The sequence below is a fragment of the Oncorhynchus tshawytscha genome, linkage group LG25, assembly GCF_018296145.1.
Source record: "Oncorhynchus tshawytscha isolate Ot180627B linkage group LG25, Otsh_v2.0, whole genome shotgun sequence".
NCBI lineage: Eukaryota > Metazoa > Chordata > Actinopteri > Salmoniformes > Salmonidae > Oncorhynchus > Oncorhynchus tshawytscha.
In genome coordinates, this window is record NC_056453.1 from 7,738,528 (window position 1) to 7,761,438 (window position 22,911).

At 44.6% G+C, this 22,911-nt stretch overlaps 1 protein-coding gene across 1 annotated transcript in view; it reads right to left on the reverse strand.

Moving 5' to 3' along the window:
• LOC112224157 (vesicle-fusing ATPase) overlaps positions 1–22,911 on the reverse strand; it is a 59,677-nt gene that overhangs the window by 5,199 nt on the left and 31,567 nt on the right. Inside the window, exons 8-16 of the mRNA XM_024387514.2 lie at positions 20,204–20,359; positions 16,471–16,670; positions 4,803–4,968; positions 3,796–3,870; positions 3,344–3,531; positions 2,462–2,557; positions 1,989–2,145; positions 774–907; positions 598–664 (exon numbers count right to left, since the gene is read on the reverse strand). Coding sequence (XP_024243282.1) covers positions 598–664; positions 774–907; positions 1,989–2,145; positions 2,462–2,557; positions 3,344–3,531; positions 3,796–3,870; positions 4,803–4,968; positions 16,471–16,670; positions 20,204–20,359 — 1,239 coding nt within the window. The remainder of the gene's footprint in view (positions 1–597; positions 665–773; positions 908–1,988; positions 2,146–2,461; positions 2,558–3,343; positions 3,532–3,795; positions 3,871–4,802; positions 4,969–16,470; positions 16,671–20,203; positions 20,360–22,911) is intronic.

Below are 22,911 nucleotides of genomic sequence, written 5' to 3' on the forward strand. Positions count from 1 at the left end.
AATGTATTATACATCATTATCAGTACGCTTAAATATAGTTTTTCAGCATTTAATGCCAAATGTGGTCAAATAACTAACTTGACTTTATAGATCTTTATTTGGCCATCTTCAATGTAGGCGTTCTAACCTCTGCAGAAACCGTGCAATAACCCCTTGTATTGAAGCTCTAGCTATTTCATTTATAATTGTATTACATTTTCAATGAAATACCATTTTAAATGAACAGCACCAACCGTATACACTTTCAAGCTACACACAGCTCTCGACACCTGCCACGGTATTGTAGATACATAAACGTAGATATGGCACTTTTTAGCTGGTCAAGGCAGGGTTATCAGAAGGAGAATGGTGTTTTTAGCTGGTCAAGGCAGGGTTATCAGAAGGAGAATGGTGTTTTTAGCTGGTCAAGGCAGGGTTATCAGAAGGGGAATGGTGTTTTTAGCTGGTCGAGGCAGGGTTATCAGAAGGAGAATGGTGTTTTTAACTGGTCAATGCTGTTTTAGCTTTATGAGCATTTTGTTCTCTGTTATAACCCTGAACTTAAAAGGAGACTTAAAAAAGAAGAATGGTGTTACCACAATGCAAGCAGAACCTTACCCAGCAAGCGCTCAATGTCATCTACCACTACACAGCTCAGCTGGGACTTATAGGCATCTTCAAATATCTGGAACAAAGAGGGTTAAGGGTGGTGAAGACACAGGTACTGACACAGTGTGTGTGTGTGTGTGTGTGTGTGTGTGTGTGTGTGTGTGTGTGTGTATCCCTTTCCTCACCTTCTTGATGGCCTGGCACTTAGCGATCTCAGAGTGGCCAATCATCTTGTCTGGAGAGCAGATCTTTATAAAGGGGAACTGGGATTCCTCTGAGATCTTAGCTGCCAGAGCCGTCTTTCCACTGTTGGGGGGACCTAGGTGAGAGAGCATAACATTTAAAAACCAATACTCCCTATACCCGACGTGAGTAAGACCTTTAAACGGGTCAACATTCACAAGGCCGCAGGGTTAGACAGATTACTAGGAGGTGTACTCCGAGCATGCGCTGACCAACTGGCAAGTGTCTTCACTGACAAAAAGTTCTACAGCTGCACCATCGAGAGCATGGTTGCATCACTGCCTGGTATGGCAACTGCTCGGCCTCCGACCGCGAGGCACTACAGAGGGTAATGCGGATGGCCCAGTACATCACTGGGGCCAAGCTTCCTGCCATCTAGGAACTCTATACCAGGCGGTGTCAGAGGAAGGCCCTAAAAATTGTCCAAGACTCCAGCCACCCTAGTCATAGACTGTTCTCTCTGCTACTGCGCGGCAAGCGGTACCGGAGGGCCAAGTCTAGGTCCAAAAGGCTTCTCAACAGCTAATCAAATGGCTACACAGACTATTTGCATTGGCCCCCCCCTCTTTTACGCTTCTGCTACTCTGTTTATTATCTATGCATAGTCACTTTAAATCTACCTACATGTACATATTACCTCAACTAACCACATCGACTCTGAACCGGTACCCCCTGTATATAGCCTCGCTATTGATATTTTACTGCTGCTCTTCAATTATTTGTTACTTAAAAAAGTTTTTACTTCTCACTTATTTTTCTTAAAACTGCATTGTTGGTTAAGGGCTTGTAAGTAAGCATTTCACTGTATGGTTGTATTCGGCACATGTGACAAATAAAATGTGATGTTATTTTATTTGTACCAAAGGAAATTAAAATAGTATAAGTTGTTTGTGTCCTTGCTCATCTTTTTGTGTGTATTGCACTTAACCCCAGCATTTTCTTACTAGCACGGACTTCGCTGATATCTGCTTTGTTGAGGTACGTTTCACTTAATTGTGCGGGATATGTGCTCTACAAGTGAAACATTATTAATATGACTTGTGGTGGACGTAACTAGCTACCTTAAAACGAACGCACTGTAAGTCGCTCAGGATAAGAGCATCTGCTAACTGACTAAAATATACACATTTTAGTGTATTTGAGTGTGTGTGCCTTACCTTCCAGTAGCACAGACACCAGTGGTGTGCGGTCGCTGTTCTTGGTCTGCTGCACCAGCAGCTCCCCGTCATCCAGCACGGCTGTCACCGGGTCGCCCCACTTAATGATGCCGTTCATGATGTAGCTGGCATAGTCCTCGGAGTTGGTACCAAATGCCTGGCCAGGGGGGCGAGCGAGAGAGAGACATAGGTGGACGGAAAGAGAGAGCGTCAGACCCATTAAATCATTGCCTTAAAAAGGGTCCCTTATTAAAACCGCTTCTTAGAAACATCTCAAAATGTTATCCAAGATTTATTGGCCAATTTCCTGTATATAGTAGAAAATGGACATTGCCATCTACTCGATGTGATGATAGAATTGTTGAAAGTCTACCCAAACGTTGGAAAGAAGACTCTTGGATGTAGGCAAATGGTAAAGAGAGAGCAGGATGGAGAATGATAAAGAGATGGCGGGAGGAAGGGGATCTACTCACAGGTTTGATGTCGTTGTCCAGCGAGGCCAGGAAGTCGTCTCTGTGGACCTGCAGATTCTCAGCCTTCTCTAGGTCCACCTCCACTGTGGCACTGGCCTGCAGGGGGACAGAGGACAAGGGGAACATGTCATTAGGACGATCCAATACAGACGGTTAATAGATGTTCAACTAACTATCAACAAACTGTTCGACTAACTAGCCACTAACTTCAATCCCTGATCCTAGAAGATTTATGGCACTGTGATGTCGAGGAGTGTTGACAAAATGACCCCAAATAAGTTAACGCTGTTCCAGCAAACAACTCACAGTATAGTACCAAGCTTTATTTTGTCCTGTAATGATGCTGACGTGATGGTTTGGACTTCTAGGTGTCACTGATCTAGCTTGGTCAAGTGAAAAGTTTACAACATTCCACCTCCCCGGTCGACTCAATCAACTGAAACACTGTTGTTTAGCCCACTGTGAAGTGGGTACCGTTAGTGTGAAATCGTGTGTCTGTGGAAGCGAGGCTTAGAGAGTCCAGGAGTGTCTGCCCTAAGTGTTTCACTCTCACACACACACACAGGTAAAGTCTGTTAAGCGTTCTGCAGCTCGCCACACTCTTGGCATCTTTTGGAGGGCGATAACATGGACAGAGGGCTTACACAGGAGGAATGGCTGGAGCAGTCTCTCCCTCTCTCTGTCCTAGTCACTCGTTCTCTTCCTCCCAGACGAGAGTTGTCAGACATTTCCACTCTGAGGTAGCACATTGTTTTATGACTAATTGCACAATACCTAAGGGACCTACAGCCCCTTGACACTGTCGGTTGTCGAGTTAATGTTGAGGATAAGTCCCCCCCCTACATAGACTAATAAAAATGTCCGCCTGTGTGTGATAGTGACCTTGATGTGTCGGTTCATGGCGGTGGACTGGGCAGCTCTGACCAGCCCCTCCAGCTCGGCTCCACTGTAGTTCTTTGTCTCGGCGGCCAGCTCGCTGACGTCCACGTCGCTGCCCAGCAGGTGGAACTGACGCATCTTGGCCGTGTGGATGTTGAGGATCTGGACACGCCCCTTCTCATCAGGCAAACCTGAGGGGAGGAATAGAGAAGGGAAACATCTTCTGTATATCCTGTATGTTAATCTGCTGCCGTCACCATGTCACTACATACTGCACAGGGGACAGAACTGGAAAAGTAGAAATACCTGGGTGTTTGTCATGTAAAAGGTGCAACATCTATGAATAACAATGTCCTTCACAGAAGGAAATAAACTACCTAAGACCTGAATATATTAACCTAAAAGAAATTAAGCAAGGCCATTGGTTAGAGTGGATGCTTTGTGGTGTTTCTTACCGATCTCCATTTTGACCTCCAACCTGCCTGGTCTCAACAAGGCCTCGTCTATCAGGTCAGGCCTGTTGGTCATTCCTGAGTGAGGCACAGATGGAGAGATAGAAGAGAGGGAGGACGAGAAAGGCAGCACCCAAATGATCTTCTCAGACCACAATTTGACCTGTCAGTCAATCAGAAAAGTATGCGTGTGTGTCAATGTTCCCTCAAATATTTTGGGCCGCTGAGCAAATTTTGGGTCTTGTGAGCGGAAACTTGAACGTTGAGAATTTTGTGCAACTTCTGGCGCACGTTTACAGCGCACACTGATGCTGTACCCTTAGTTTCAGACGGCAGCATTTGAGCATAATGTAAACCTACCAACAAAACCAAACGGATCAAATCCCAGAACATTTTCACATGGAAGTAGCTTTTGATTTCTATGATGTAGCCTACACGTGGTATTCAATGCAGGCCGACACTGCATGAGACTAACATATTTTTCTTCTTCTTTTTTTACATGAAGGGCTTGACATTAACTTTACTTGGTCTGTAACACCATAGGCCAAATAGGTGACTGTCAATTCCATTGTATTGTGTAGTATGACACAAGAAACCACTTTAATTATCATTAACTAATTATCATTACCATACAGAGACTTAGACAATGTAGGCTTACCCCTCTGCCTATTGGCATAGTCAAGCCTGTCTCAAAATACAACACTGCCCCTTTAAAACATAAGCTTTTTACCTGACTGGCTTTTCAAAACCAGCTTGAAATGTAACCTACAAGTTCAGTCCTCTTGAAGGAAGCAGCAACTCCCCATTGCTGGCCTATACATATCTATAATTTGGCTAATAACGCGCCAACTCGCTAAGAATATCAACAAATGTGCGACTTAAGCTCTGATCTGAAAAGAGCAGTCGCTCGCAGGTGATTGAAAGACCGCTCGTGGGCAACCCCCCAGCAAAAATAATTCTACTCCGTTGGCAGTCCTGCAGAAGGTCTGTGTGTGTGTGTGTGTGTGTACCTATGACCAAGATATTGTTGAGCTGCTCCACTCCGTCTATCTTGGACAGCAGTTGGTTGACCACTGTGTCGTGGACGCCCGTGCTGCCCGCCATGCTGCCACGCTGCTTACAGATGGCGTCAATCTCGTCAAAGATGATGATGTGCAGCCCACTGTTGGCGCCCAGCTATTGGGGGAGAGATATGGGTGAATGATGGAGGAGGATACCAATGGCCTCATAAAGTCAACGCAGCGCTACTGACGCACAGGCTATTATTGTATGTTTTGACAGATTTAAGCAAAAGGAAATGACAAAGAACATAGGCAGAGAACTCAGAAACACTGATTTTGGAATGAATGATCACTTCCCCACCAAGATCAATGAAAGGAGAGAAAAAAAATCTCATCATGAAGGAAAAGCGTTGCCTGAATCAACGGGTGTCCATGGTGATGGATAAACTTTACATCAATGGGCAATTGTATCAGGACTCTGGAGTAACTCCCTGGCTATTTTAATTTAATGTTCAAATTTGAGTTTGTGTGTTGTAGTGTATCATGACAACTTCAAATATAACAAATACATGCTCTATTGATCTTCACTTGATAAGGGTTGCATATGGCTCAGGTTAATGTATGTAGCCTTCCTAACAAAATACATGCTCTATTGATCTTCACTTGATAAGGGTTGCATATGGCTCAGGTTAATGTATGTAGCCTTCCTAACAAAATACATGAAGTCTTTAACTTGGTCAACATAAATAATATTTGTATTTTGGCTTTGACCGAAACACATTTAGATGCATCTGTAAATGATGGGCAAATGAACATTCATGGATATAGTCTACTGAGAAGAGACAGGAATGGCGGAGCACTGTACATTCAGAATCATATACCTTTTAAGAGAAGGGATGACCTTAATGTAGGTCAAATGGAGGCACTATGGGCTCAGGTACATCTGCCTCACCAGGCAGCCATATTGGTAGGATGTGTGTATAGACCTCCTAGCTCTAAGGTGTCCTATCTGGATAACTTATGTACTGATTTTGACCAGGCCACAGATGGCAACAGAGATGTATTTATCTTGGGTGATTTTAATATAAATTGGAAGGATGACAATAATTTGAATAGAACAAAATGTATGAGATGTGCAAAAACTGTGGTTTGAAACAAATGGTTAATGATACTACTAGATCATCAATTAAGTTGGGTCATCGTTCAGACACATGCATTGATCTGATTTTCTGTCATATACCATTGCAATGCTTAAAAGCCAGATCAATGCCAGTGGGCTGGACAGACCATAATATTTGTGACCATAACCATGAACTCCAAGGTTCCAAAGAAACCCCCTAGGATTGTGGTTAAGAGAAATGTTAAAACATTTAATCATGAGCTATTTCTAAATGATTTGGCTGCTGTACCCTGGGAGCTGATTCATCTAGAGGATGATTTAAATCACGCTACAGAATGTTTTATTGATTTGCTCACTGAAATAATGGACCATCATGCCCCTATAAGAAAGAGTACAGTTGGTGCTTGTCCATCTCCATGGATTGATGAACTGGGTGAGGCTTTTTCTCAAAGAAATATGGCAAAAGACTTAGCAGCCAATTCAAAATTAGCAATTGATGAACAGAATTATAGAACATTACGTAATTATGCAGTTAAATTGAATGGAAATAAAAAGTTATTTTACAACAATGCTTTTATTGATTGTAAAAATGATTCTAAGGTATGGAACACAGTTAAGGGCTTACTTGGTACATCTATCTCATCATGCCCATCTGGTGTAGAGGTTGACGGGAGAATAATAACAAAACCAGTTGATATTGCCAATCATTTTGCAGATTTTTTATTTTTACAAAGAAAATTAATTTACTGAGCAATAATGTAAACATACATTCTTCCAAACAAGCTATTGTCCAATGGATTGATGATCATATTATGAGCAACAAGATCTGTTCTTTTAGTCTGCAAACGGTGTCAGTGGAGGAGGTGCTAAACCTATTGAAGTCATTACCTGATGGTAAATCTACAGGTTATGGTTATTGGACAATTTTTTGCTTCACTGTGCTGCTCCCCAGATTGCAGTTCCACTGAGATACATATTTAATTGGTCACTGGAAAAAGGGGATGCAAAGAACCCATTACTCCTGCCAATAGTTGACCAATTAGTCTACTCCCTACACTCAGTAAGATATTGGAGGGTATTGTGAGTAAACAAATATGGGAGTACATGGAAAAGAATGATCTGATTACAGCCAATCAGCATGCTTATCGCAAAAACCATTCCAACCACTGCATTGGTTGACATGACTGACCAGTGGCTCAATGCTATGGATAATGGCAAGTTTGTGGGTGTACTATTTTTAGATTTCAGTGCAGCATTTGATTTAGTGGATCATTAAATAATTGACAAAATTAATGCATTATGGTTTTAAGGAGGTAGCATTGAATTGGGTACAGTCATATCTAACTGACAGGAAACAGTCCACCTATATCAATGGTTCATTTTCTTCCCCTCATGTGTTAAACTGTGGAATACCGCAGGGCAGCTGCCTTGGGCCACTTCTCTATTTAATATATGCCAACGACCTTCCCTATGCCTTAGCTGAAACTCAAGCTACTATATTTGCAGATGATACTACAATTTATGCAGCAAGACAATCGGTTCAACAGGTACAGCAAGCTTTGCAAGGAGATTTGGAGAATATTAGGGAGTGGGTTTGCCAACAGAAACCAAAGTTATGTTGGTCTGTTCCACTAGGAAAAGGCCAAAACAGCATGGGATACAATTAAGTATGGGAGGAGTACAAATTGAAGAAGTGGCAGAAACCAAACTATTGGGAGTGCAGCTAGACAACTGCTTATCATGGTCGTCTCAAATAACAAATCTATGTAAAAAAAATAAAAATAAAAAACGAAATATTTACCAGGAAAAATGATTCAGCAAATAACACAAGCATTAATTGAGAGTCAGGTGAACTACTGTTCTGTGGTCTGGGGAAATGCGTCAAGTGAAGTTAGGAGGCTGCAGAATGCACAGAACAAAGCAGCAAGGATTGTTTTAAGGTGGAGATATGGTTCTTTTGTTGCAGTCATGCGCAATGTTCTTGGTTGGTCATCAATCAGTAAGATAATTGAAAGGAACATGCTTTATTTCGTAATATACAGTGGGGCAAAAAAGTATTTAGTCAGCCACCAATTGTGCAAGTTCTCCCACTTAAATACTATGACAGACAAAATGAGAAAAGGATTTTTAATGAATTTATTTGCAAATTATGGTGGAAAATAAGTATTTGGTCACCTACAAAAAAGCAAGCTTTCTGGCTCTCACAGACCTGTAACTTCTTCTTTAAGAGGCTCCTCTGTCCTCCACTCGTTACCTGTATTAATGGCACCTGTTTGAACTTGCTATCAGTATAAAAGACACAACCTCAAACAGTCACACTCCAAACTCCTCTATGGCCAAGACCAAAGAGCTGTCAAAGGACACCTGAAACAAAATTGTAGACCTGCACCAGGCTGGGAAGACTGAATCTGCAATAGGTAAGCAGCTTGGTTTGAAGATATCAACTGTGGGAGCAATTATTAGGAAATGGAAGACATACAAGAGCACTGATAATCTCCCTCGATCTGGGGCTCCATGCAAGATCTCACCCCGTGAGGTCAAAATGATCACAAGAACGGTGAGCAAAAATCCCAGAACCACACGGGGGGCGCTAGTGAATGACCTGCAGAGAGCTGGGACCAAAGTAACAACGCCTACCATCAGTAACACACTAAGCCGCCAGGGACTCAAACCCTGCAGTGCCAGACGTGTCCCCCTGCTTAAGCCAGTGCATGTCCAGGCCTGTCTGAAGTTTGCTAGAGAGCATTTGGATGATCCAGAAGAAGATTGGGAGAATGTCATATGGTCAGATGAAACCAAAATATAACTTTTTGGTAACTCAACTCGTCGTGTTTGGAGGACAAAGAATGCTGAGTTGCATGCAAAGAACACCATAACTACTGTGAAGCATGGGGGTGGAAACATCATGCTTTGGGGCTGTTTTTCTGCAAAGGAACCAGGACGACTGATCCGTGTAAAGGAAAGAATGAATGGGTCCATGTATCGTGAGATTGAGTGAAAACCTCCTTCCATCAGCAAGGGCATTGAAGATTAACCGTGGCTGGGTCTTTCAATATGACAATGATCCCAAACACACCGCCCGGACAATGAAGGAGTGGCTTCGTAAGAAGCATTTCAAGGTCCTGGAGTGGCCTAGCCAGTCAACCCCATAGAAAATCTTTGGAGGGAGTTGAAAGTGTGTCGCCCAGCAACAGCCCCAAAACATCACTGCTCTAGAGGAGATCTGCATGGAGGAATGGGCCAAAATTCCAGCAACAGTATGTGAAAACCTTGTGAAGACTTACAGAAAACATTTGACCTCTGTCATTGCCAACAAAGGGTATGTAACAAAGTATTGAGATAAACTTTTGTTATTGACCAAATACTTATTTTCCACCATAATTTGCAAATAAATTCATTAAAAATCACTACAATGTGATTTTCTGGATTTTTTTTTCTCATTTTGTCTGTCATGGGTGAAGTGTTACTTATGATAAAAATGACAGGCCTCTCATCTTTTTAAGTGGGAGAACTTGCACAATTGGTGGCTGACTAAATACTTTTTTGCCCCACTGGCCAAGTTCTATTCACAATGGTATTCAGTTGGTAAGAGACAGACATTCCGTAAAAACTAGGAATAGATTGTCCACCATCTATGCGTTGTCCAGACAGAAAAGAGAAAAAGGCAAAAGAACATTTCGATTTAGAGCAATAAAGAAATGGAATAAATTAACTGAGCGAACCAGAAACCTTTCAATATATACATTTAAACATTATTTTAAAAATGTTGGAAATGTTGTGGGACAATCGTAGATGAAGAATCAATATATTTTTGATTGAGTATTTATTGGGTCATTATGTTAGTGTATTATGTATGTTTGTAATAGTGTGTTATATGTGGAAATGCGTTCGTATTATAATTTTTTTGTATTTTAATGTCTTAAGGACTCTTGGAAGATTAGTCCAAATGGGGACTAAAAGAGATCCACATCAAATCAAATGAGCTGAAATAAAAGATCCCAGACATTTTCCATATGCACAAAAAGCGCATCTCTCTCAAATGTTGTGCACACATTTGTTTACATTCCTGTTAGAGAGCATTTCTCCATTGCCAAGACAATCCACCTGAAAGGTGTGGCATGTCAAGAAGCTGATTAAACATCATGATCATTACACAGGTGCAACTTGTGCTGGGGACAATAAAAGGCCACTCTAAAATGTGCAGTTTTGTCACAGATGTCTCAAGTTGAGGGAGCATGCAATTTGCATGCTGACTGCAGGAATGTCCACCAGAGCTGTTACCATAAAATTGAATGTTAATTTCTCTACCATAAGCCTTTCGAATGTCGTTTTAGAGAATTTGGCAGTACACCCAACCGGTGTCACAACCGCAGACCACGTGTGGCCACGCCAGCCCAGGACCTCCACATCCGGCTTCTTCACCTGCGGGATCATCCGAGACCATCCACCTGGACAGTTGAAACTGTTGGCTTGCACAACCGAAGAATTTCTGAACAAACTGTCAGAAGCCGTTTCAGGGAAGTTCATCTGCGTGTTTGATCGTTCTCACCAGGGTCTTGACCTGACTGCAGTTCGGCGTCATAACCAACTTCAGTGGGCAAATGCTTATCTTTGATAGCTATTGGCAAGCTGGGTAAGTGTGCTCTTCACGGATGAATCCCGGTTTCAAATGTACCGGGCAGATGACGTTGTGTGGGTGAGCGGTGTTCTGATGGGGCACTGTTCACAACGCTGACAAGGTGATAGTGGGGTTATGGTATGGGCAGGCATAAGCTACGGTCAACAAACACAAATTGCATTTTATTTGATGGTAATTTCAATGCACAGAGATAACGTGACGGGATCCTGAGACCCCATGTCGCAAGGATCTGTACACAATTCCTGGAAGCTGAAAATGTCCCAGTTCTTCCATGGCCAGCATACTCACCAGACATGTCACCCATTGAGCATGTTTGGGATGATCTGGATCGACGTCTACGACAACATGTTTCAACCAATATCCAGAAACTTCGCACATCCATTGAAGAGGAGTGGGACAACATTCCACAGTCGACAATCAACAGCCTGATCAACTCAACACAAAGGAGATGTGTCGCACTGCATGAGTCACATGGTGGTCATACCAGATACTGATCCACGCCCTTACATTTTTCTGTATTCTCAGTCATGTGGAATCCATATATACTGCAAAAAGTAAATAAAGGGAACACTAAAATAACACATCCTAGATCTGAATGAATGAAATATTCTTATTAAATACTATTTTCTTTACATAGTTGAATGTGCAGACAACAAAATCACACAAAAATTATTAATGGAAATCAAATTTATCAACCCATGGAGGTCTGGATTTGGAGTCACACTCAAAATTAAAAGTGGAAAACCACACTACAGGCTGATCCAACTGATGTAATGTCCTTAAATCAAGTCAAAATGAGGCTCAGTAGTGTGTGTGGCCTCCACGTGCCTGTATGACCTCCCTACAACGCCTGGGCATGCTCCTGATGAGGTGGCGGATGGTCTCCTGAGGGATCTCCTCCCAGACCTGGACTAAAGCATCCGCCAACTCCTGGACAGTCTGTGGTGCAACGTGGTGTTGGTGGATGGAGCGAGACATGATGTCCCAGATGTGCTCAATTGGATTCAGGTCTGGGGAATGGGCGGGCCAGTCCATAATAGCATCAATGCCTTCCTCTTGCAGGAACTGCTGACACTCCAGCCACATGAGGTCTAGCATTGTTTTGCATTAGGAGGAACCCAGGGCCAACCGCATATGGTCTCACAAGGGGTCTGAGGATCTCATCTCAGTACCTAATGGCAGTCAGGCTACCTCTGGCGAGCACATGGAGGGCTGTGCGGCCCCCCCAAAAAAATGCCACCCCACACCATGACGGACCCACCTGCCAAACCGGTCATGCTAGAAGATGTTGCAGGCAGCAGAACATTCTCCACGGCGTCTCCAGACTCTGCCACGTCTGGCACATGTGCTCAGTGTGAACCTGCTTTCATCTGTGAAGAGCACAGGGCGCAAGTGGCGAATTTTCCAATCTTGGTGTCTAGCAAATGCCAAACGTCCTGCACGGTGTTGGGCTGTAGTAAGCACAACCCCCACCTGTGGACGTCGGGCCCTCATACCACCCTCATGGAGTCGGTTTCTGACCGTTTGAGCAGACACATGCACATTTGTGGCCTGCTGGAGGTCAATTTGCAGGGCTCTGGCAGTGCTCCTCCTGCTCCTCCTTGCACAAAGGCGGAGGTAGCGGTCCTGCTGCTGGGTTGTTGCCCTCCTACGGCCTCCTCCACGTCTCCTGATGTACTGGCCTGTCTCCTGGTAGCGCCTCCATGCTCTGGACACTACGCTGACAGACACAGCAAACCTTCTTGCCACAGCTCGCATTGATATTCCATCCTGGATGAGCTGCACTACCTGAGCCACTTGTGTGGGTTATAGACTCCGTCTCATGCTACCACTAGAGTGAAAGCACCGCCAGCATTCAAAAGTGACCAAAACATCAGCCAGGAAGCATAGGAACTGAGAAGTGGTCTGTGGTCCCCACCTGCAGAACTACTCCTGTGTCATAACTTCCGGCGCCGACAGAGATGGCCGCCTCGCTTCGCGTTCCTAGGAAACTATGCAGTTTTTTTTTTTTTACGTGTTATTTCTTACATTAGTACCCCAGGTCATCTTAGGTTTCATGACATACAGTCGAGAAGAACTACTGAACATAAGAGCAGCGTCAACTCACCATCAGTATGACCAAGAATATGATTTTCACGAAGCGGATCCTGTGTTCTGCCTTTCACCCAGGACAACGGAATGGATCCCAGCCGGCGACCCCAAAAAACGACCTCGTAAAAGGAAGAAACGGAGCGGTCTTCTGGTCAGACTCCGGAGACGGGCACATCGTGCACCACTCCCTAGCATTCTTCTCGCCAATGTCCAGTCTCTTGACAACAAGGTTGATGAAATCCGAGCAAGGGTAGCATTCCAGAGGGACCTCAGAGACTGTAACTCCCTAAATTTTATCAGCATATCGATTGCGCAACCAGGGCTGGAAAAACCTTGGATCACTGCTATTCTAACTTCCGCGACACATATAAGGCCCTGCCCCACCCTCCTTTCGGAAAAGCTGACCACGACTCCATTTTGTTGATCCCTGCCTACAGACAGAAACTACAACAAGAAGCTCCCGCGCAGAGGTCTGTTCAACGCTGGTCCGACCAATCTGATTCCACACTCCAAGACTGCTTCCATCACGTGGACTGGGATATGTTTCGTATTGCGTCAGACAACAATATTGACGAATACGCTGATTCGGTGAGCGAGTTCATTAGAACGTGCGTTGAAGATGTCGTTCCCATAGCAACGATTAAAACATTCCCAAACCAGAAACCGTGGATTGATGGCAGCATTCGCGTGAAACTGAAAGCCCGAACCACTGCTTTTAATCAGGGCAAGGTGACCGGAAACATGACCGTAACTATTCCCTCCGCAAGGCAATCACACAAGTTAAGCGTCAGTATAGAGACAAAGTAGAATCTCAATTCAACGGCTCAGACACAAGAGGTATGTGGCAGGGTCTACAGTCAATCACGGATTACAAAAAGAAAACCAGCCCAGTCACGGACCAGGATGTCTTGCTCGCAGGCAGACTAAATAACTTTTTTGCCCGCTTTGAGGACAATACAGTGCCACTGACACAGCCCGCAACTAAAACATGCGGACTCTCCTTCACTGCAGCCGACGTGAGGAAAACATTTAAACGTGTCAACCCTCGCAAGGCTGCAGGCCCAGACGGCATCCCCAGCCGCGCCCTCAGAGCATGCGCAGACCAGCTGGCTGGTGTGTTTACGGACATATTCAATCAATCCCTATCCCAGTCTGTTGTTCCCACATGCTTCAAGAGGGCCACCATTGTTCCTGTTCCCAAGAAAGCTAAGGTAACTGAGCTAAACGACTACCGCCCCGTAGCACTCACTTCCGTCATCATGAAGTGCTTTGAGAGACTAGTCAAGGACCATATCACCTCCACCCTACCTGACACCCTAGACCCACTCCAATTTGCTTACCGCCCAAATAGGTCCACAGACGATGCAATCTCAACCACACTGCCCTAACCCATCTGGACAAGAGGAATACCTATGTGAGAATGCTGTTCATCGACTACAGCTCGGCATTTAACACCATAGTGCCCTCCAAGCTCGTCATCAAGCTCGAGACCCTGGGTCTCGACCCCGCCCTGTGCAACTGGGTACTGGACTTCCTGACGGGCCGCCCCCAGGTGGTGAGGGTAGGCAACAACATTTCCACCCCGCTGATCCTCAACACTGGGGCCCCACAAGGGTGCGTTCTGAGCCCTCTCCTGTACTCCCTGTTCACCCACGACTGCGTGGCCACGCACGCCTCCAACTCAATCATCAAGTTTGCGGACGACACAACAGTGGTAGGCTTGATACCAACAACAACGAGACGGCCTACAGGGAGGAGGTGAGGGCCCACGGAGTGTGGTGTCAGGAAAATAACCTCACGCTCAACGTCAACAAAACAAAGGAGATGATTGTGGACTTCAGGAAACAGCAGAGGGAACACCCCCCTATCCACATTGATGGAACAGTAGTGGAGAGGGTAGTAAGTTAAGTTCCTCGGCGTACACATCACAGACAAAACTGAATTGGTCCACCCACACAGACAGCATCGTGAAGAAGGCGCAGCAGCGCCTCTTCAACCTCAGGAGGCTGAAGAAATTTGGCTTGTCACCAAAAGCACACAAACTTCTACAGATGCACAATCGAGAGCATCCTGTCGGGCTGTATCACCGCCTGGTACGGCAACTGCTCCGCCCACAACCGGGGGCAAACTGCCTGCCCTCCAGGACACCTACACCACCCGATGTTACAGGAAGGCCATAAAGATCATCAAGGACAACAACCACCCGAGCCACTGCCTGTTCACCCCGCTATCATCCAGAAGGCGAGGTCAGTACAGGTGCATCAAAGCTGGGACCGAGAGACTGAAAAACAGCTTCTATCTCAAGGCCATCAGACTGTTAAACAGCCACCACTAACATTGAGTGGCTGCTGCCAACACACTGACTCAACTCCAGCCACTTTAATAATGGGAATTGATGGGAAATTATGTAAAATATATCACTAGCCACTTTAAACAATGCTACCTAATATGTTTACATACCCTACATTATTCATCGCATATGTATATACTGTACTCTATATCATCTACTGCATCTTTATGTAATACATGTATCACTAGCCACTTTAACTATGCCACTTTGTTTACATACTCATCTCATATGTATATACTGCACTCAATACCATCTACTGTATCTTGCCTATGCTGCTCTGTACCATCACTCATTCATATATCCTAATGTACATATTCTTTATCCCCTTACACTGTGTATAAGACAGTAGTTTTGGAATTGTTAGTTAGATTACTTGTTGGTTATTACTGCATTGTCGGAACTAGAAGCACAAGCATTTCGCTACACTCGCATTAACATCTGCTAACCATGTGTATGTGACAAATAAAATTGGATTTGATTTGATTGGGAGTGTCTTGCTAATTGCCCATAATTTCCACCTGTTGTCTATTCCATTTGCACAACAGCATGTGAAATGTATTGTCAATCAGTGTTGCTTCCTAAGTGAACAGTTTGGTTTCACAGAAGTGTGATTGACTTGGAGTTACATTGTTGTATAAGTGTTCCCTTTATTTTTTTGAGCAGTGTATTAGGGCCTAAGGAATTGATTTAAACTGTCCTTGTATGAACTGTACAATATTTGAAATTGTTGCATTTATATATTTTTGTTCAGTGTAGAATGTCAACCCCTCACACCCATGGCTATTCTGGGCTAAATTCTCCTTGGTATGACCTGGGTGAAAACTAAGAACCTTTCAAAGTCTCTTCATCCTCCCTCTGCTATGGCATGGAGGGACAGAGTCTGCCCAAACAGAGAAAAAGTGAGTGAGTGAGTGACCAAAAACTAGAGATAGCGAGAGCAGAGTCGGGGTTTTCCGTCCATCTCTGGCCCTGTCAGTCTCCAGACGTAGCATTTAAATCAGGTGAGGAGCTGGGCTTATTATGGGCTAGGTGAGAGAGGGAGGGCAGGGTTCGAGATAACCCAGCACCTCATTAGGTGGTGAAGAGTGAGGCTGTCACTGTCACACAGTCATCACTACGGGTGTTCAATACACAACTGCCCCCTCCCGGTATGGAGAAACCCAATGACTTTACCACCGTTATTATTACTAATATGCCTCCTTAAAAAGGGCAAATCAATCTTCTCCAGAAGACATTTGCTTCTCTGTGTGGATTTGTGTGATGCTTATCTTTGGTTCGTAGGCTGCATATTGGCCTCGGGGTAAGGAATACTTTTAGTCTGACATCTATTTCATTGACTTATCAGGTATGTTGAGCTTGATAACCACAGGAGTAATTGCAATGAAGGTACTGGGTGTATTTACTGGTGTGTGTGTGTGCGCATGGCTCTTAAGAGTTTTCATGCATGTTACAGAGTATGCCTGCGTGTCCCTCTCACCCTCTTTTGCTCGTCCTCTGCGTCGGCGAACAGCTTCCTGATGTTGGCCTCGGACTCTCCCACGTACTTGTTGAGGATCTCGGGGCCGTTGACCACCTTGGGCTCGCGGGCGTTCAGCATCTTCCCAATCTGCCTGGCCATCAGAGTCTTACCGCAGCCAGGAGGCCCGAACAACAGGATGCCCTTCACATGCTTACAACCTGCAGGGGAGGGATGCCGTCAAAAATGTTATAAAATCGAATGGTTTAGGTGCGTCACGATCCTATCAGTTGGTGAGAAAAGCCCTTAGGCCACTGTAGCACTCTACGCTAAGGACACTTCCATGTGCTATATCTACAATGCATTGTATGAGGTGACTTTTGCCTTTACGTCATTGTCTGATCTCATCTCTAATTCATACATAAATACCAGAGTATGAAAAATCCCCAAGGTACTCAAACTTCACAGGTTCAATTTGGGGAAAAGAGGCGGAAAAACAAGATGAAAAAGCCTAGATTTACTGCAATTACAGCTATGATTCAATACAAGTTGACTCTGATGTGTTTCAATACAAGTGGACTCTGAAGTCGTGTTATTGGAATCAACCAATTTGGAGCAGTGTTGGGTCTCGATTGAAAACCAGACTGTGTTGGTCCTGTCGTAGCTTATTGCAACTGTTCAGTGAAATTTGCTCCACACTCATTGAGAGGCCAGAGATAAACGTCAGCCCTCCCATTTAGACCTGCTGAAGGGAAGACAGTTAGGGGTAGTGAGGAGGGGCTCCAGGTAAAGCATTGCAGTATGTGTGTGACCCCTTGCTGTCTGCCCGACCTTTGCGAGAACGTGGGGAGACATGGAGTGAGAGAGAGGCTGGCCACACACACACACACACACCCTAGGATCAAGTCTCAGCACCTGCCCCCCGACACTCCCCAATTACACCCTCACCTTTAGACTCTCGTCTATCAGGGCTCGTCATCTCATTAGACCATCCAGCTGTACACAGCCAGGGGCCAACTCCTGCACACCGTAGCACCGAGAAGTCCCACTTAAAGAGATAATTCAAGATTTTGGCCATGGAGCCCTTTATCTACTTCCCCGGAGCCAGATGAACTTGTGGACACCGCTTATGAAATAACACATATGGAATCATGTAGTAAGCAAAAAATATGTTAAATTCAGATTCTTCAAAGTAGCCACCCTTTGCCTTGATGACAGCTTTGCACACTCTTGGCATTCTCTCAACCAGCTTCATGAGGAATGCTTTTCCAACAGTTTTGAAGGAGTTCCTACATATGCTGAGCACTTGTTGGCTGCTTTTCCTTCACTCTGCAGTCCAACTCATCCTAATTGTGGCGACGAGGTCATCACTCTCTTTCTTGGTCAAATAGCCCTTACACAGCCTGGAGGTGTGTTTTTGGATCATTGTCCGGTTAAAAAAACAAATTATCTTCCCAGTAAGCGAAAACCAGATGGGTTCGCATATCGGTGCAGAATGCTGTAGCCATGCTGGTTTAAGTGTGCCTTGAATACTAAATAAATATACCATGAAGTCCAAGGAACTGTCCGTAGATCTCCGAGATAAAATTGCGAGGTGGAATATATCTGGGGAAGGGTATAAAACAATTTCCAGAGAGTGTTGAAAGTTTCCAAGAGCACAGCAGTCGCCATCATTGGAAAATGGAACACATTTTCCCCGACCAATCTAAGCAACCGGGCAAGAAGGACCTTGGTCAGGGAGGTGACCAACGACCACTCTGTAGTTCTGTCAGAGTTTCTTGGCTGAGTTGAGAGATCCTGCCAGGACAACGGTCTCTACAGCACGTCACCAATCTGGGCTTTATGGGAGAGTGGCCAGACGGATGCCACTCCTGAGATAAAAAGGCACGACTGGAGTTTGAAAAAAAAAAAGGCATGTGAAAGACTGAGCATAAGGCAAAAGATTCTGTGGTCTGATGAGACAAAAATGTAACTCTTTGGCCTTAATGCAAAGTACCATGTTTGGAGAAAACACCGTCCCTACCTTGAAGCGCAGTAGTGGCAGCATCATGCTATGGGGATGCTTTTCAGCAGCAGAGGCTGGGAGACTGGTAAGGCTAGAGGGAACAATGAATGGAGCCAAAGACAGGCAAATCCTTTGAGAGAACCTGCTTCAGAGTGCAAACGATCTAAGACAATGGCCCCAAGCATACAGCCAAAGCAATGCTGGAAAGGCTTCAGAACAAGAATGTGAAAGTCCTTGAGTGGCCCAGCCAAAGCTCAGATTTGAATCCTATTGAAAATCTGTGGAAAGACTTGAAGATTGCTGATCATCGCTACTCCCCATATAACTTAACACAGCCTGAAAAAAGTCTGCCAGGAAGAATGGGAGAAAATCCCCAAAACCAGATGTGCAAAGCTGATAGAGCCATACCCATGGCGACTCAAAGCTGTAAATCGCTGCTTCTACAAAGTATTGACTCAACTGAGATATTTCTGAATTTCATTTTTAATTTACATTTGCAAACATGTGTCCACTTTGTCATTATGGGGTATTGTGTGTGGATAGGTGAGAAAAATCAATCAATTGATTTTGAATTCAGGCTGTAACAACAAAATGTGGAATAAGTCAAAGGGTATGACTGCTTTCTTAAGGCACTGCACCACTAAGTTTCGACATACTAGGGACAAAGACATAAAAATGGTATCCATGAGTTCATCCGACTCTGGGGAAGTAGATAAAGGGCCTCGCTGCCAAAATCCCGACGTATCAGCCCCTCTCAAACTGGACGCCATGAGGATAGGACTGGGGCTCTGTGTGTGTGTGTGTGTGTGGTGTGGAGTGTGAGAGTTTGTGTGTGTTTGCGTGTGTGCAGAATAGCACCTAACTTGCTTTCACTATGAACCATCATTTAGCGATGGGAATCAGCATTGTAATTTGAGACATGTCAAACAACTATTTACGAGTGTACGCTTTGGGGGGGGGGGTGCCTGTGTCATAACTCACTCACTGACGACTGAGAGCGGCATCCTGAGAGGACACTGCATTGTCTGTCCAATGATGGAAGACCTCTTGAGCCTAACCGTGGGAGTCAGACAACAATTTATTTTTCAATAACTAGTTTCAGTCCAGGGTGCAGTAGTATTGTCAAACAAAGAGAAAAGATTGACACTACTACATTGTCAGTCCAATAATATTATTCCCATTGGGTCCATTTGTTAGAGTTTTTCCCCCGAAAATAGTCTGACGTGTTTGTCACAATGTGCAGTACTGGTCTGAGAATCAATGCCATTTGAACACAGAGGCTTATTCATGTCATGGTGTTCCTTCCAGAGACTGATTGAGTGATTTGTTTTGGCAGGCAGGCAGGCAGCCCCCCTCCTCACAGTGGCGAATGGTTCGGTCTGTCTAACGCTAGGCTGGAACACAGGCTCCCTGGGACCTCGAAAAGTGGTTACCAGGGGGATGTGGTGGGAGACAAATACACATAGTGTGAGCTATAAAAAGAACGAGTGAAGGAAAGCACTAGAAAGAGAGCGAAAAGAACACGTGTGTGTAAGACAACAGGCATGTGAAAGTACGAGTGAGTACGATGGATTGAGTGAAAGTCGAGAAAGAGAAACTTCTGTTGAGAAAGAAATATGGATGAAGAGAAAGAGACAGCAAAAGAGAGGAAGAGTGCGAAAGAAAGAGTGCATGTGAAAGAGAAAGAGTGCGAAAGAGAGAATGCAAAAGAGAGGCAGAGACCGAGAGAAGGATAGAGAAGAAGCTCACCCATCTGCTCCACAATGTCTGGAGGGAAGACTCGGGAGGCGAAGGCCCTACGGAAGATGTCGGAGAACTCTTTGTCCAGGCCACCGATGCCCATGCGCTCAAAGTTCCAGTCTGGGTTGATGATAGACTGGCGAGACTCTCTGGTCTTAGACTTCCCTGTAGGGGACACAGACACAGTTACAAACATACAGTGCATTCTGGAAGTATTCAGGCCAAAAACCTTTTCCACATTTTGTTACAGCCTTATTCTAAAATTGATTTAAATTGTTTTTTCAACTCATCAATCCACACCCCACACAACCCCAAAATGACAAAGCAAAAACAGTTTATTTTTATGAATGTTAACTAATATCCAAAACTTAAATATCACATTTATATAAGTATTCAGACCCTTTACTCAGTACTTTGTCGAAACACCTTTGGCAGCGATTACAGCCTGGAGTCTTCTTGGGTATGACACACCTGTATTTGGAGAGTTTCTCCCTTTCTTCTCAAACTCTGTCAGGTTGGATGGGGAGCGTTGCTGCACAGCTTTTTTTCAGGTCTAAACCAGAGATGTTAGATCGGGTTCATGTCTGGGCTCTGGCTGGGCCACTCAAGGACATTCAGAGACTTGTCCTGAAGCCACTGCTGCGTTGTCTTGGCTGTGTGCTTCGGGTCATTGTCCTGTTGAATGGTGAACCTTAGCCCTAGTCTGAGGTATTGAGCGCTCTGGAGCAGGATCTCTCTGTACTTTGCTCCATTCATCTTTGCCTCGATCCTGACAAGTCTCCCAGTCCCTGCCGCTGAGAAACATCCCCACAGCATAATGCTAACACCACCATGCTTCACCATAGGGATGTTGCCAGGTTTCCTCCAGACGTGACGCTTGGCATTCGGGAGATAGGGCGGCGCACAATTGGCCCAGCATCGTCCGGATTAGGGGAGGGTTTGACTTGCTGACTTGCCTAGTTAAATAAAGGTTAAATAAATGTAAAAAATATATTTCAATCTTGTTTTCATCAGACCAGAGAATCTTGTTTCTCATGGTTGGAGTCCATTAGGTGCCTTTTGGCAAACCAAGCAGGCTGTCATGTGCCTTTTACTGAGGAGTGGCTTCCATCTGGCCACTACCAGGAAAGGCCTGATTGGTGGAGTAATGCAGAAATGGTTGTTCTTCTGGAAGGTTCTCCCATCTCCACAGAGGAACTCTGGAGCTCTGTCAGAGTGACCATCGGTTTCTTGGTCACCTCCCTGACCAAGGCCCTTCTCCCCCAATTGCTCAGTTTGGCCAGGTAGCCAGCTCTAGGAAGTCTTGGTGATTCCAAACCTTTCCAATTTAAGAATGATGGAGGCCACTGTGTTGTTGGGGACCTTTAATGCTGCAGACATTTTTTGGAACCCTTCCCCAGATCTGTGCCTCAACACAATCCTGTCTGAGCTCTACGGACAATTCCTTCGACCACATGGCTTGGTTTTTGCGCTGACATCCACTGTCAACCGTGGGACTTTAAATAGACAGGTGTGTGCCTTTCCAAATCATGTCCAAATCAATTAAATTTACCACAGGTGGACTCTAATCAAGTTGTACAAACATCTCAAGGATGATCAATGGAAACAGGATGCACCCTTAGGTCAATTTCAAGTCTCACAGCAAAGGGTCTGAATACTTATGTAAATAAGATATGTTTTTCTTTTTAATACATTTGCAGAAATTTCTGAAAACCTGTTTTCGCTTTGTCGTTATGGGGTATTCTGTGCAGATTGAGGACAATGTTTTTGTTAAATCGATTTTAGAATAAGGCTGCAACGTAACACAATGTGGAAAAGGAGAAGGGGTCTGAATACTTTCAGAATAAACACTACATGTGCAGACCAGCTGGCTGGAGTGTTTACGGACATATTCAATCTCTCCCTATGACAGTCTGCTGTCCACATATGAATCAAGATGGCCACCATTGTTCCTCTACCCGCATTTCTAAAAACCTGTTTTCACTTTGTCATTATGGGGTATTGTGTGTAGATTGCTGAGGATTTTTTATTTATTTAATCTCTTTTATAATAAGGCTGTAAAGTAACAACATGTGAAAGGGGTTTGAATTCTTTCCGAAGGCACTGTACATAGAGGGAAAAATGTAATATATTATTATTAGAATAATAAAAATGGCATTTAGCAGATGTTTTTATCCAAGGACAATTACAGTTGAAAGGCTGGTCAAGGCTCAGACGGATTACCAGGACATGTACTCAAAAGCATGTACGGACCAACTGGCAAGTGTCTTCAATGACATTTTCCTCTCCCTGACCGAGTCTGTAATACCTACATGTTTCAAACAGACCACCATAGTCCCTGTGGACAAGAAAGCGAAGGTAACCTGCCTAAATGATTAACACCCCGTAGCACTCACTTCAGTAGCCATGAAGGGCTTTGAAAGGTTGGTCATGGCTCACATCAACAACATCATGATGGAAACCCTAGACCCACTCCAATTCGCATACCGCCCCAACAGATTCACAGATGATGCAATCTCATTCTTGATCCACACTATCCTTTCCCACCTGGAAAAAAGGAACACCTATGTGAGAATGCTGTTCATCGACTACAGCTCAGCGTTCAACACCATAGTGCCCTCAAAGCTCATCAGTAAGCTAAGGACCCTGGGACTAAACACCTCCCTCTGCAACTGGATCCTGGACTTCCAGACAGGCCACCCCCAGGTGGTAAGGGT